The 14,702-nt window shown below is 47.4% G+C and overlaps 2 protein-coding genes across 5 annotated transcripts in view; one reads left to right on the forward strand and one right to left on the reverse strand.

Annotated features, from left to right (window-relative positions):
- The window catches only part of TNK1 (tyrosine kinase non receptor 1), a 36,222-nt gene extending 29,322 nt beyond the window's left edge, over positions 1 to 6,900 (forward strand). For both annotated transcript variants that reach the window (XM_060281925.2, XM_060281926.2), the window contains exon 14: positions 1 to 6,900. In XM_060281925.2, coding sequence (XP_060137908.2) covers positions 1 to 123 — 123 coding nt within the window. In that variant the 3' untranslated portion in view covers positions 124 to 6,900.
- The window catches only part of PLSCR3 (phospholipid scramblase 3), a 26,337-nt gene continuing 17,627 nt past the window's right edge, over positions 5,993 to 14,702 (reverse strand). For all 3 annotated transcript variants that reach the window (XM_088655606.1, XM_035136269.3, XM_035136268.3), the window contains exons 5-8: positions 12,470 to 12,690; positions 10,945 to 11,106; positions 9,883 to 10,044; positions 5,993 to 8,997 (exon numbers count right to left, since the gene is read on the reverse strand). In XM_088655606.1, the coding sequence (XP_088511732.1) occupies positions 8,935 to 8,997; positions 9,883 to 10,044; positions 10,945 to 11,106; positions 12,470 to 12,690 (608 nt within the window). In that variant the 3' untranslated portion in view covers positions 5,993 to 8,934. The remainder of the gene's footprint in view (positions 8,998 to 9,882; positions 10,045 to 10,944; positions 11,107 to 12,469; positions 12,691 to 14,702) is intronic.

The following is a 14,702-nucleotide window of genomic DNA, read 5'->3' on the forward strand; positions in this document are numbered from 1 at the left end:
GTGAACCAGCTCTTCCACATGAGCTCTCACTCCCGGGAAGAGTGCCGGTGGATCCTGGAGAAGCACCGCTGGAACCTGGCTATGGCCTCACGCTATGTGCTCAGCCGGGGGCTGCGGACCTGACCTGCGTTTTGCGGAAGATGGGAGGGTGTGAAATCCTTCCGAGACGGAAGAAAAAGGTGCCTCCATTTTACGTCTTCCGCCTCCAAGCGGCAAAGCTCGTCGTAAATGCATAGCGAGGCAAAAGCATCTCCCTTAGGTGCCGACTCTAATGACTCACCGTGGGGCTTTGGGGGACTGAGACCTCCGGCAATCCTGCTCCCCTGCTCCTGGCTCTCATGCAGCTTTCGCCAACCTGGTGCCCTCAGCAGAACTCAGAAGTGCAAGGTGCCTTTATGTGAGTCCTAGAAGATTCTGCTGGATCAGAACGATGGCCCACTTCAGCATCCTGTTCTCCCAGTGGCCAACCCCACTGGGAAGCCTGCCAGGAAGAACACACCTAGGCCCTTTCTAAGATTTCACAGTAATAATACAGTCGTACCTCAGAAGTTGAGCGGAATCCGTTCTGGAAATCCCTTCGACTTCCAAACTGTTCGGAAACCAAGGTGCGGCTTCTGATTGGCTGCAGGAAGCTCCTGCAGCCAATCGGAAGCCGCGGAAGCCGTGTCGGACGTTCGGATTCCAAAGAACGCTCGCAAAACGGAACAGTCCCTTCCGGGTTTGCGGCGTTCGGGAGCCAAAACGTTCGACTCGCAAGGCGTTTGGGATCATGAACGTGAACATGAAATTTATTATGGTCAAAGACCAGCTTGTGAAACACAAACGTAACTACAATCCCAAAAGCAAAACAAACATTCAAAGCAATATACAGCAATGGATTTTAAGTTTAAAAATGCAGTAGGCATAAAGGTAAAGGGACCCCTGACCATTAGGTCCAGTCGTGACAGACTCTGGGGTTGCGGCACTCATCTCACATTATTGGCCGAGGGAGGCGGTGTACAGCTTCCAGGTCATGTGGCCAGCATGACAAAGCCGCTTCTGGTGAACCAGAGCAGCACATGGAAACGGCGTTTACCTTCCCGCCGGAGCAGTACTTATTTATCTACTTGCACTTTGACGTGCTTTCGAACTGCTAGGTTGGCAGGAGCTGGGACCGAGCAACGGGAGCTCACCCCGTCACAGGGATTCGAACCGCCAACCTTCTGATTGGCAAGCCCTAGGCTCTGTGGTTTAACCCACGGCTCCACCCGTGTCCCGCAGTAGGCATGTAAACACATACAAACTTTAAGATAGACTACCATAGAGAAATGACCCAGAGACGCCCGTGGATCCGAGTTTGGGGATTTTATTAACAAACTAGATTGAAACGGGGGATGCGTCTGCGCCTACAGATCTGTGCGCAGAATCTGGCGACCATCCGGGTCGTCTTGTGATCTTGCCTAACAGGAGAAGATCGAATTTTTTGCTTTACCGGGAGGTCAGCAAGCCTCACCAGCATTCGGGATCCAAGATACGACTGTACAGATAAAACCAGTAAGTACAGAGAGAGAAAGGAGAAAAATGACGACAATAACAATTTGTTAGATCGACTATTTTCTGTGCATGTGCCTGGGCAAATGATTTGGAGCGCTCCAATGTTTCCTTTCCGGTTGACTTATATTTCCTCGAAGTTCCGTCCTACGTAACGTAACTTGCCCTCTGCGCTCTTGAAACTGAAGCACCTTCCGTGTTCCTAAATACTTAACTTTGCAGCACAAAGAACAAGTGCCCCTTTCTCCAGAGCGACCCGCCCTGGGAGCCAATCCTTTTACTCTGATCGGCTCCGATCAGCCCAAAGGGTGAGAAGATTTATTCTCAGAAGCTAAAATTGCTCCCCCCGACTCCAGATCACAACCCCTCTGCCAGAGCTCCCCATTGGCCTCAGCCAAATGTTGCTGGGCCAGGTGGGAATTTGAACGCAAGGCAGTTATAGGAACACCATGTTGGGGAACGTCTGCTCTAACCCATTATCCATTTTTTAAAGACTTTGCAGCGGGGTTGGACTAGATGACCCTTGGGGGTCCCTTCCAACTCTGTTTAAGTCTATAATTCCACCCAGAGCAGAGAGGCATTTGCGACTTTTCTGTCTCTCTCCTCTTTTGTCCATTATGAAAAGGCAGGTGATGGGATAAGCTTGGGGTTCATTTGCGGTTGAGGGATCCCATCTTTTAAGGTTCTGCTCTCACTGAGAAGCCTACCATAAACTCCCATCTTTACCTGGAGCTCAGCATCACTACAAAACCTGCAAAAATAAAATTCCTATAGAAAGCAAGCAGCGCTGGAGGTGGAAGGCAGCCTCCCTCCCTCCCTCTGCCTTTGAATTTGCAATTCTGCACATTTCCCCGAACACAACAGATATTACCTCCAAGTCAGTGGTTCCCAAACTTCCCTCTCTCCCTACGGACCACTTGAAAATTGCCGAGAGCCTCGGCAAAGCCTTCCGTTGTCCTTTCTGCCTCTTGTAGGAATCGCAGTGCACTGTTCTGGATGATGTATGGTTTTTAATTGTATTTTTATTGCTCTGTTTATTTCTTACACTGTGCTTTGCGGTATGGCCATTTAAGTTCCGCATCGACACAGTCTTTCTTGCTGCTTCCCCTCGCTGTCTTTTCGGCTGCTAATTCTCTCCTTCCAAGTGGCCTCTCCCTCTTAAGTAAACCCATCCGGAACTGCGGTGCTTTTGTAGGGAGGGGAAGACCAACACAGGATCCACCCTTCCAGTCCAAATCGATAGGAGTCTGACAGGCAGCAGTTATCAGATTACATATCCCCCCTCTCCACACTTTTCCATCTATCTGGATGGTGTAGAATGTGCGCGTCGCATTTGTAAATACGGTGTAAATGAGCGAATAAACTGTGTAAATATTGCCGCTTTGCAGATGGGCTATTCTTTTGCTTTGAACACCTGCGTTTATTTGATGCATGAGCAATCCAACTTGGAAACACTGATATGGAGTTGTTTTTTGGAGGGGCGTTTTACAAATGTTTTGTGTTTTGCATGCACCAAGTCAGTGTGGACATGTTTAAAACCTGACTTATGTTTGAATGTGCTGCTACTAGAGATCTTAGTAGGCCACAAGCTAGATGAGAGTCCACAGTGCGATGGAACAGCAAAAAAAGCTAACACTATTCTAGTGTCCAGACAAGGGAAGTTATGGTTCTGTTCTGTTCTGCCTTGGTCAGACCACACCTGGAATACATTGGTACCTTGGTTCTCGAACTTAATCCATTCCGGAAGTCCGTTCCAAAACCAAAGCGTTCCAAAACCGAGGGGTGCTTTCCCATAGAAAGTAATGCAAAACGAATTAATCCGTTCCAGACTTTTAAGAACCCCTAAAGCAGCCATTTAACATGAATCATAGAATCATAGAGTTGGAAGGGACCACAAGGGTCTCTTAATTTTCATATGCTGATATTATTATATACTATTGTAATGATTGTTGAACGTTACATTATTTGATTGCTTATTTTAAAGCTATGTTTTATTATCATATTTTTGTATTGCATTAGATTGTTATAAGGTTGTTTTGTATTTCATTAGATTCTGTTTCTTCAGCTTGTAAACCGCTTTGAGTATTGTATGATAGAAAGGCGGTATACAAATTAAAAGTGATGATGATGATGATGAAGGGCCATCCAGTCCAACCCCCTGCCAAGCAGGAAACACCATCAAAGCATTCTTGATATATGCCTGTCAAGCCTCTGCTTAAAGACCTCCAAAGAAGGAGACTCCACCACACTTCTTGGCAGCAAATTCCACTGTCGAACAGCTCTTACTGTCAGGAAGTTCTTCCTAATGTTTAGGTGGAATCTTCTTTCTTGAAGTTTGAATCCATTGCTCCGTGTCCGCTTCTCTGGAGCAGCAGAAAACAACCTTTCTCCCTTCTCTATAGGACATCCTTTAATATATTTGAACATGGCTATCATATCACCCCTTAACCTTCTCTTCTCCAGGCTAAACATACCCAGCTCCCTAAGCCGTTCCTCATAAGGCATCGTTTCCAGGCCTTTGACCATTTTGGTTGCCCTCTTCTGGACACGTTCCAGCTTGAGTTTTACTATCTAACGAGACCATGGATCCATAAAATGAAAGCAACAGTCAATGTACTGCAGTCACACAATCAACCCATCAGGAGCTGAACCGGGTTCCACACAGTCACAAAAACAAAACAAAAAAGAGCCACAAAAACAAAAACAAAAATGCAAAATAAAGAGCAAAAACAGACAGACCTCAGCTTAACACTCAAAACAGAAGTGTGGCACTCAAAACGGAGCACGTTCGGCTTCAAAAAGAAGTTTGCAAACCGGAACACTTACTTCCCGGTTTGCAGCGTTTGGGTTCCAAGTTGTTTGAGTACCAAGGCGTTTGAGAACCAAGGGACCACTGTACTGTGTCCAGTTCTGGGCAACACAATTTAAGATGGATGTTGACCAGCTGGAAGGTGTGCAGAGGGGGGCGACCAAGATGATCACGGGTCTGGGAACCAAGCCTGATGAGGAATGGTCGAAGGAGTTGGGGATGTTTAGACTGGAGAAGAGAATGAGAAGAGAGATGATAGCCCTCTTCAAATATCTGAAGGGCTGGCCCATGGAAGGTGGAGCAAGCTTCTTTTCTCCTGCTCTAGAGAGAACTTGAACCAATGGATTCAAGTTACAAGAAAGGAGATTGTGACTAAACATTAGGGTGAGCTTTCTGACAGTAAGAGCTGTTCAGCAGTGGAACAGACTTCCACAAGGAAGTGGACTCTCCTTCCTTGGAGATTTATAAGCACAGGTTGGATGGCCATCTGTCATGGATGCTTTACCTGAGATTCCTGCATTACTGTGGGGTTGGGCTAGATGACCCTCAGGGTCCCTTCCAACTCCTAAGATTTTATATTGCTATGTTCTTCATATAATGCAGCGCACTTAAATCGATGCATCAATTTCCCCACCAATGCTTCTTCTAATAGACTTGCAAAGCAATAATAAAACATCACAGAAGCTGCAGAGTTGAGCTTTTGGGAGGTTGCACTCCCAGAAGCACACTGCAACCTCTTTGCGTTTCTTCCCCAACCACGACAACTACGTTCTTTTCCTCATCCACATCGTCAGTGCTGATTTCCCAAGTCCCAGTCTTCACACTCTAACCACTACACCCCACTGCCTTCCTAGAGTCCTTCTGTTCTGGGGCAGCTCTATAAATTAAGTAAGGTAAAAAGGTAAAGGGGCCCCTGACCATCAGGTCCAGTCGTGTCCGACTCTGGGGTTGCGGCGCTCATCTCGCTCTATAGGCCGAGGGAGCCGGCGTTTGTCCGCAGACAGCTTCCGGGTCATGTGGCCAGCATGACAAAGCTGCTTCTGGCGAACCAGAGCAGCGCACGGAAACGCCGTTTACCTTCCCGCCGGAGCGGTCCCTATTTATCTACTTGCACTTTGATGTGCTTTCGAACTGCTAGGTGGGCAGGAGCTGGGACCGAGCAACGGGAGCTCACCCCATTGCAGGGATTCGATTAAGTACCGGTAGGTAAATCAATAGGAGGAAACCAAAATGTCCTTTTGCGAAGGCTCTGAATATTTTCCTTGAAGCTCGGATGTGTTTTATTCTGCACTGTTTCAATTCGATGTTTTAACGTAAACTGCTTTGATATTCTTCCTTTAAAATATAAAGCAGTGTGGAATTGAAATGAATAGTAATAACAAATTCCACTGCAAAAAAGGGAGGTTCCTAGACCTTCCATTCTGGTGACCGCAACCCAGGTTGAAAGCAATTAGTTTTAATAGCTGAGTTTCGAACACAGCTCTGGGGGGAGGCAAAATTGCAGGGGGTTGGCCTAGATGACCCTTGGGAACCCTTTCCAATCCTACAATTCCAAGATTCCATGAATGCTGCTGGGCGGGGGGAGAAGAGCGGGCGAGGCGATGGGAGAAAAGTTATGAGATGACACAAAGGACTACAGGAGGAGCCCAGACGAACAACTACATACATTTATTCTTTGGTTTGCTGCGGAGGAACAGAAGGCGTGGTCAAAGAAACAAGGCACTCGCCTCTCTTGCAGCCCCCCCACCGCCCAAAAGAACCACTCCTTCTTCAATCCTGTTCGCCTGTCCGGCTAAACACCACCTCCGAAGACGGCCACCATGGCCCGGTTGATGAGACACAAGCCAAGTTGTCCGACTGTTTCCCAACTCGTCGGCCGCCAGCCAATTGTTTTGCCTCTCGCCTTGAGTTTTAACAGCTCGGTGGTGGGTGGATTTCTTCACGTGCAACCCCCCCCCCGATATCGTGCAAATCGTCTTCTGCTCCTTGGCAGCCTCCGTCCTCGCGAGCCACCGCAGTCAACTCGAGACTCTTTCATCCCACGAGCCTCAAAAGGCTTCGACTTTTACCCTCTTTGTTTTCTTTTGGTGCGGTGGTGATGGGGGGGGTGAGGAGGAGGGTCTAAAATACCCCCAACCTGTTTCCCCTCTCTCTTCCCCCTCCCGTGCCCCCAAACCCACCGCAAGACACCAGAGGTGTAAACATTTAAATATATATATATATATATATATATATATATAAAACACACAGAACATGAAGTGATAATTATGCAAGTATTGGGTTTCCTCGACGTACGGGGAGGTGCAGTTTGGCGCCTGGTGCAAACATGACGTTAGAGAGGAACAACACCCCCCAATCTTTTTTCCCCCCTTAAGGATAGGTAGGGGGCATTCCCAGGTGTAGTGGTTAAGGCAATGTGGCATGGATAACCAGTGTGCAGATCTGTGAAGTAGTTTGATATCTCGGTCAGAGACCAAAGGCTTTGGCAGAAGCCCAGAAGAGATTAAATGGGGCCGAGGGCCTAGTTCTGACAGTGAACAACCCCCCAACACACCCCCAGGTGTCTCTTGCGCTTTCTCTCATAGCATAACAACAAAAGCCTGCTTTCTTAAAGTCATTTTCTCCAAATTATAGTCCATCTCTTTCTTTCTTTCTTTCTTTCTTTCTTTCTTTCTTTCTTTCTTTCTTTCTTTCTTTCTTTCTTTCTTTCTTTCTTTCTTTCTTTCTCTCTCTCTCTCTCTCTCTCTCTCTCTCTCTCTCTCTCTCTCTCACACACACACACACACACACACAGGCTCTTTCCCATTCATTCAGTTAGAGCACACCGCGCCACTGCCGAAGGGGTATTTTGTGGCACCCGCAACAATACTTTAAATTTCCCAAATGTGCCCTCGGGTCCAAAGAATGCTGGGGACTCCCGCCCTAGGCCGACGAAGGCTAGTTTCAAAACCAAACGCCGAGCGAAAACAACCAGAAATGGAGCAGAACTCAGGACGGCGGCCCTCGCTCATCTTGCGCAGTATGCGTCTCAGAAATGGGACGCAAAACTCGCGCAGCAGCAACTGTGGAACTCCCTCCCGCAGGAACGGACACCAAACCCAGAAGAACTCTAAAAGGGGCGCGGTCGGAGGCAGCCACGCGTCTGAATACCAGTTGCTGGAATCCACAGGTGGGGAAGGGGCTCGTGTTCGAATCCTGATTGCGGCTTTCCCACTGGTTGGCTGCTGTGAGAACGGGGTGGGGAGCCAGATGGATCCTGACCCAGCAGGCTCTTAACTTTTTATTGAATGTTTACGACCTGGCTAAAAGCTCATCTTTGTGACGCCTGTAACCTCCCCCCTCCCGCACCCAAAATCACCCCTCTTTTTTATTATTATTGAAAGAGGCCGGCTAATGTTTTTTTCGGTGCAAGCGCATCCAAGCGTCATTGCTGGTTTCTGTATTTCCAGAAAGGAACATCCATTTCTCTTCCTGTCCCTGCGCCCTCCTATTGTCTCGGTAGGGAGCTTGAAACCCGACCCTTCAGCCTCTGTAAGCAACCTTAATTAAATCCAGCTCTCTGCCGCTGCAGAAATGAGACGCCGGCTGGATGGAAGAGGCCTGAGAGGCTCAAAGTCTTGCTCCCCACGTTTTAAGGCCACTTGCTTTGCCTGGGTTGCAAAGGGGGCTATGAAATCTCTTGGTCGTACGCCGAAAACTGCAGAAAAACTTGTGCGCATCAACAGCCGCACTATATCCACCTCTTCGCGTTCAAGGATGGACTAATCCCTCGGGAGCCCATATAGGCCCCCCAAAGCACAGGGATAAAAAACCACAGCCTGCCAGAAGGCTTTGGTCCCAATCCAGACCTTGCCAAAGGAAACGTCGATTCAGCCCCACGCACGGCCTTCGCAAGACATCCAGAACCTTTCACCGGAGATCATAAGCAACTAAACACCTCCTGCTGGATCAGGCCAAAGGTCCTGCCAGAGTCCTTGTCTCACCACCAGATGCCCACCATGAGAAGCCCCAAAGCAGGATCAGACCACAAAGGCCGCTCTCCCCTCCTGCGGCTTCAGAAACAGGGATACAGAAGCACTGCTGAGTCTGACCATGCAGGCAGGGCTCCTCTGTGAATTTGCCTAATATTTTTTTAAAGCCGTCTAGGTTAGCGGCCATCACCGCTTCCTGTGGCAATGAGTTCCGCAGCTTAACGACGCGCCGCGTGAAGGAGGACTTCGGGTTGGGCTAGATGACCCCCAGGTGCCCCTTCCAACCGTACACGTCTATGATCTCTGTAAGTAACAACCATCAGTGTGGGGTTGGGGGCCTCGGGCAGAAAGCAATTCCCTTGGCCGCCCAAATCCCACCCAGGCTTCCTCAAGCTGTTACGGAAACAAGTCGCTGCAGAGCAGGAACCTAGCACGTTTTAAATTTTTCCTCGTTTTTCCTTCCGTGTGGGTTCGAACAATGCGAGGGGGTGGGCCTAACTCAGGGACACTATTCCGTCACTCTTTCTTGCACACGCACACACACACACACCGATCCCGCACTGTCACGTCAGAACTGGGAAGGGGTCCATCGAGAAAAGAGGAAATCCCGGCTTTGAGAAGGTTCTAGCTTGTGATCACCGAACTCCTCTGTCCGACTTCCCCCGTCTTTTCAAAAAACATGAAATCCTGCGGAGAGAGGAGAGGAAAAAAAACAACGGTAAAGTAACGTAAAAATAAAACACAATAATCTATTAAACATTAAAAGCCTCCCTGAACAGGGCTGCCTTCAGATGTCTTCTAAAAGTCTGGTAGTTGTTTTTCTCTTTGACATCTGTTGGGAGGGCGTTCCACAGGGCAGGTGCCACCACCGAGAAGGCCCTCTGCCTAGTTCCCTGCAACTTGGCTTCTTGCAGGGAGGGAGGAGGGAGAAAGGTTGTTTTCTGCTGCTCCAGAGAAGCGGACACGGAGCAATGGATTCAAACTACAAGAAAGAAGCTTCCACCTCAACATTAGGAAGAACTTCCTGACAGTAAAAGCTGTTCGGCAGTGGAATTTGCTACCAAGGAGTGTGGTGGAGTCTCCTTCTTTGGAGGTCTTTAAGCAGAGGCTTGACAGGCATATGTCAAGAATGCTTTGATGGTGTTTCCTGCTTGGCAGGGGGTTGGACTGGATGGCCCTTGTGGTCTCTTCCAACTCTACGATTCTATGATTGTAGACGAATTTTTCGTAAAACGGATTCGTCTAGCGAGGCAACCTCCGCTCGAAAAATCCTTTCGTTAAGCAAAAAATTCGTCTTACAGGGCGTTCGTCTAGCGAGGCACCACTGTATAGTGGTCTACACATAATACACATACACATAATAATAGCAACAACAAGGCAGGATAGAAGCAATATAATTAAATGCAAAAACCAGAAGAATATCCAAGGGAAGGTGTAAGTTACTAGACCTCAAGCGACCTCCAAGTCAAACCCGTTCTCTGCCCTTGCATTTCCTGGCAAAACATCTAATTTAAGACTTGCGACACATTCCCTGCGATGCAAAGGCTCTCTGTTTGGGAGAGGGGAACTCACAATCAGGAAACAGGCTCCCAGAAGCACCGCCTTGATCTTGACGTCAAGGTCCATGGGGAACTGGATCCCAAAGTTGTCCGTGTCGGTGAAGACCTCCTTGAGAAGGCCGCTCCACTGCTTGCTGATCCGCCCGACACCTCGCGATTCATCGCGGGTCTTCACCTGCAGGAAGGTACGGAGAGGTGCGGTCAGCAAGGCAAGCTGTGACATCAGAGGCTCACTGCCCCAACACAGGAAGTGACCTCATAAGGCCATCCATTTGAAGGAAGTGACCTCACACACAAGCTTCCTATATCTTAGGAAGCCACTTCCTGCTCCACCCAGGACAGGAACCGAAGACTCCATCTTTGCTTTGGATCAGGGTGGATAAAAATCAATTATATATTTTTTAAAAATATATTTTAAAATCCAATTTTTTAAATTGAAATTGGATTTTTTTAAAATTTAAATCAGATTTTTAAATTTAAATCAGATTTTTAAAATAAAATGCTGCTGGAGGAAAAATCGTTCTAAAGATAGATTTCTATTTAAGTTACATTGTAGTCCAAAGGCTATTCATCAGGAAATAAGGATTTGTTTAAAGTTTTTCATGTGTGCTAAAACTCATTCTAAGTTTCTTTTTAAAACAAAAACAAAACCCGTTTAACCGCACCAGTTAACAAACATGGATACGTATGCTATAATGTTATTGCTTTAGTTAAATAAATTGTTTAAATTGTTTAGTTAAATAAATTGTTTAAATAAATAAATTTAGTTAAATAAATTGTTTAAAGATTATACCAGCAAGAATGAGTCTTTCTGTAAAAAAAGAAAAAAGATTTAAATCAAATCTTACTGACTAGTGATTTAAATCGTGATTTAAATCAATTTGATTTAAACCAAATCCACCCTGCCTTGGATAAAGTCCCTTCTTCCCAAAAAGGGCTGACTGGTTCTGCTTATTGCACAGAGCGGCCTTCAGGAGACACGGCTTCTGAGCATGTGCAAAGTGCCCTTCGCCACCAATGTAAATCTTGGGGGGGGGGTTGGATTTCCCAAACTGTTGCCCGCTCCCGTGAGCACCTCGAAGTTGATGTCCCCGCCGCAGCTGCAGGCAAAGCAAGGCCCCAGAACGCGAAGCACCGTCTCCTTCTCGACGTTCTGGATGGAGAATTTGGGGTTGAAGGGGTGCCACGTCTGTACCACGTACCCGATGGTGGTGCCCGGCGGGCACTGCACTTCCAGCTGCGGGGAGAAGAGAACAGTTTTGCACGGGGCACCACCATAGCTGCCAAGTACCCCGTTTTCCCCGGGAAACCCCCGTTTTTACTTACCTTTTCCCGGTGGTCTCCCGTATCACTTCGTCTCCCGTTTTTCTCCGTTATTTTCTCCAGCCGGCGGCCATTTTAATTTTTTTCTGATTTGCCCTTCTATGGGCACAAAAATGGCCGCCGCCGGCTTCAAAAGTCGCATCTACGCATGACCAGAAGTGTGTCGACGCAACTTCCGGTGTCGCCCCGCCCAAGTCGCATCTACGCATGACCGGAAGTGCGTAGACGCGACTTCCGGTGTCGGCGGTGGCCATTTTTGGTGCCCATAGATGGGCGGGGCGACACCGGAAGTTGCGTCGACGCACTTCCAGTCATGGGTAGAAGCTACTTTTGAAGCCGGCGGCGGCCATTTTTTGTGCCCATAGAAGGGCAAAGCGACACCGGAAGTTACGTTGACACAACTTCCAGTGTCACACGGCTGCCAGTCCCGGATTCTGCAGTCCGGGGCTTGGAAGGTAAGGGCACCACTCATTCATCGGGGAATCTTTAATTCCCGCATTGCAGGGGGCTGGACTAGGGGGTGGCCAACTCCCAAGAGACTGTGATCTACTCACAGAGTTAAAAACTGGCAGTGATCTACCCCCTTTTTAGGGGTTTGGGTCAAAGATGTTTAGCTTTTTTTAGGGGAGCCAAACTTGTTGAGCTTCGTCAGCGGGAGCCAGTGATCTACCAGTGATCTACTACAGATGTCCAGTGATCCACCGGTAGATCACGACCTACGTGTCGGACGTGCCTGGCTACTAATGACCCTGTGGGGTCTCAGGAAAAGCCAAAAAGGCCTGTTCTCGTCCTGTTTTTTTGGTTAGCCTAACTCAGGCATCCCCAAACTTTGGCCCTCCAGATGTTTTGGACTACAATTCCCATCATCCCTGTTAGCTGGGAATTGTAGGCCAAAACATCTGGAGGGCCGCAGTTCGGGGATGCCTGGCCTAACTGATGCCATTTTGCTTCTGTTAAAAGAAAAACAGCCTGCTTTAGAATTTAGGAGCCCACAAATTCTCTGCCAGGCAGCTCTCCCCTTCAAGGTCTCCAGGCAGGGGCCCCTGTTTCGATCAGCGCAAGGAACCTCGAAAGGGGTAAAGGGATATAAAAATTATGAAGAAAGGCTATTTCGGGGGCGGCTTGACCATCACACTGGTGAGTGTGGCTTGCCCACGAGCCGCTCCCTCCTTTTGATCCTTTTGCCCTTTTCTGAACCCTCCCCAACTCTTTTGTCAATATCCTCTTTGAGGCGGGGCGACCAGAACCGCATGGACCGGGCAAGGCGCACCGCTCACCTCCTGAAGGCAACAAGGGAACCAGCAGCTGACGCATTTCAGGGGGCGCACCATGCGCAGGACCTCCCGCCCCGTCGGGTCGTCCAACCGCATGGAAAAGCGCCGCAGGGACCCGCAACAGTTTCGCGTGCAGCAGTCGTTCTGCTCCTGGGCGTGGAAGATATGCTGGCCCAGGCTGTTGCGCACCTCGTACTTGTTGTTGCCTTCAAAGCCTATGAACGCTGGAAAAGGAAAGAGGGGGAAGAAATGGCGTCACTTACACGCCACCATCGACGGCCTTCCATGGCATCCTCTTCTCTTTTTTATTTCCAACTACTTTTCAGATATATACATTTCACTGATTTCACAATCATTTCGACACTTTAAAACCCGACTTCCTTCGCCCTCTTTCTGCGGTTCCAAAGTGGTTTCCAAATAAGATAAAACAAGAAGATGACCAGTAAGAAAAAATGATGGAAATCATTTAAGACTTTTGGAAAGCTGAAACAGCAACAGACTAAGGTTAAAATTCACACCAGCATCTCTAAGCAACTGGGTAGGTTTGTTTAACCAAGAACATTTTTAGCAGGTGCCGAAAAGAGCAAGGCGATGGCCCTTTCCTGATATCAAGTGGCAGGGAGTTCCAAGGCTCACTAATGAGCTTCATGGCCAAGTGGGGATTTTATTTTATTTTATTAAGTTTCTATTTATACTTTTCAGGTTTGTACATTTCATTAATTTCACAATCATTTTAACATTTCAAAGTCTGACTTCCTTCCCCCTCTTTCTGCGGTTCCTTAAATATATTTTTTAAATATCTTCTGCATATCCAAATTTGGTTAATTTGCTCATTTAATTATCTACTTTAAATATATACTCTTATGCAACTGCAGGTTTTTACAATAACCCTGCCAGTGTTTTTATCTGCTTGTGATTTATCTGTAAATATTCAATAAACAATTTCCACTCTTTTCTAAAAAGTTTGATATCTTGATTTTGTATTCTTCTGGTAGGTTTCGCCATTTCTGCGTATTCCGTAAGTTTTTGCATCCATTCTTCCTTTGCTGGGACTTCTGCTCCTTTCCATTTTCGGGCAAGTAGCATTCTTGTCACTGTAGTCACATACATGAATAAGTTTCTATGCAATTCAGCTAGTTCTATCCCTATAATTCCCAAAAGAAAGGCCTCTGGTTGTTTTTACAACCGTTATTTTGAACATCTTTCTCATTTCGTTGTATATCATTTCCCAGTAAGCCTTAACCTTACTGCAGGACCACCACATACAATAAAAGGAACCTTTATACATTTTTGCCAGTTTATGTGAACCTTCACCACTGCTTCAGCCTTCGTGGCTAAATGTCATGGCCACACCAAAGGCAACCAATATGGCAGGCTTGCGGGACGTCGCTCACTGTCATGGCTGCCACCTCACGGCTGATTTAGCGGTTGGGTACCATATCAAAGTCTCCAGATAAACTAAGGCAATCCTAACAAGAGCCTTGCAGGATCATACCAAAGGACCACCCAGCCCAGCGTCCAGTTCTCGTGACAGATGTCTGTGGGACTTGAGCGCAACATGTGATTCCCAGAAACTGGTTTACTGGCCTTCCTCCTGGAGGGAGTAGACAAGACGTTGTGGGGGTACACAAATGTAATAAATAAAGTAATAATAACAACATCACTCGGGAAGACAGGCGAACTAATGCCAGGGTACTGGAAGAAGCAAAGATCACCCGTGTCGAAGCAATGATTCTTCAACCTCAACTTTGTTGGACTGGTCATGTTGTGCGGATGCCCGATGATCGTCTTCCAAAGCAACTCCTCTATTCCGAACTTAAAAATGGAAAGCGTAATGCTGGTGGTCAACAAAAGAGGTTTAAAGACTGTCTCAAGGCAAATCTAAAAAAATATACAGTATAAACACCGACAACTGGGAAACACTGGCCTGCGAGCGCTCCAGTTGGAGAACAGCCTTTACCAAAGGTGTCACGGGCTTTGAAGACACTCGAACTCAGGACGCAAGGGAGAAACGTGCTAAGAGGAAGGCACGCTTGGCAAATCCACACCGTGATTGACTTTCATCTGGAAACCAATGTCCACACTGTGGAAGGACGTGTGGGTCCAGAATTGGCCTCCAGTCACTTATGAACTCACTGTTAAGACAGTGTTTATGGGAGACAGTCTTACTCGGCTACAAGTGATCGCCAAAGAAGAAGAAGAAGATAATAATAATAATAATAATAATAATAATAAT

The sequence above is a fragment of the Zootoca vivipara genome, chromosome 12 (assembly GCF_965207765.1).
Source record: "Zootoca vivipara chromosome 12, rZooViv2.hap1.1, whole genome shotgun sequence".
Taxonomy (NCBI): Eukaryota; Metazoa; Chordata; class Lepidosauria; order Squamata; family Lacertidae; genus Zootoca; species Zootoca vivipara.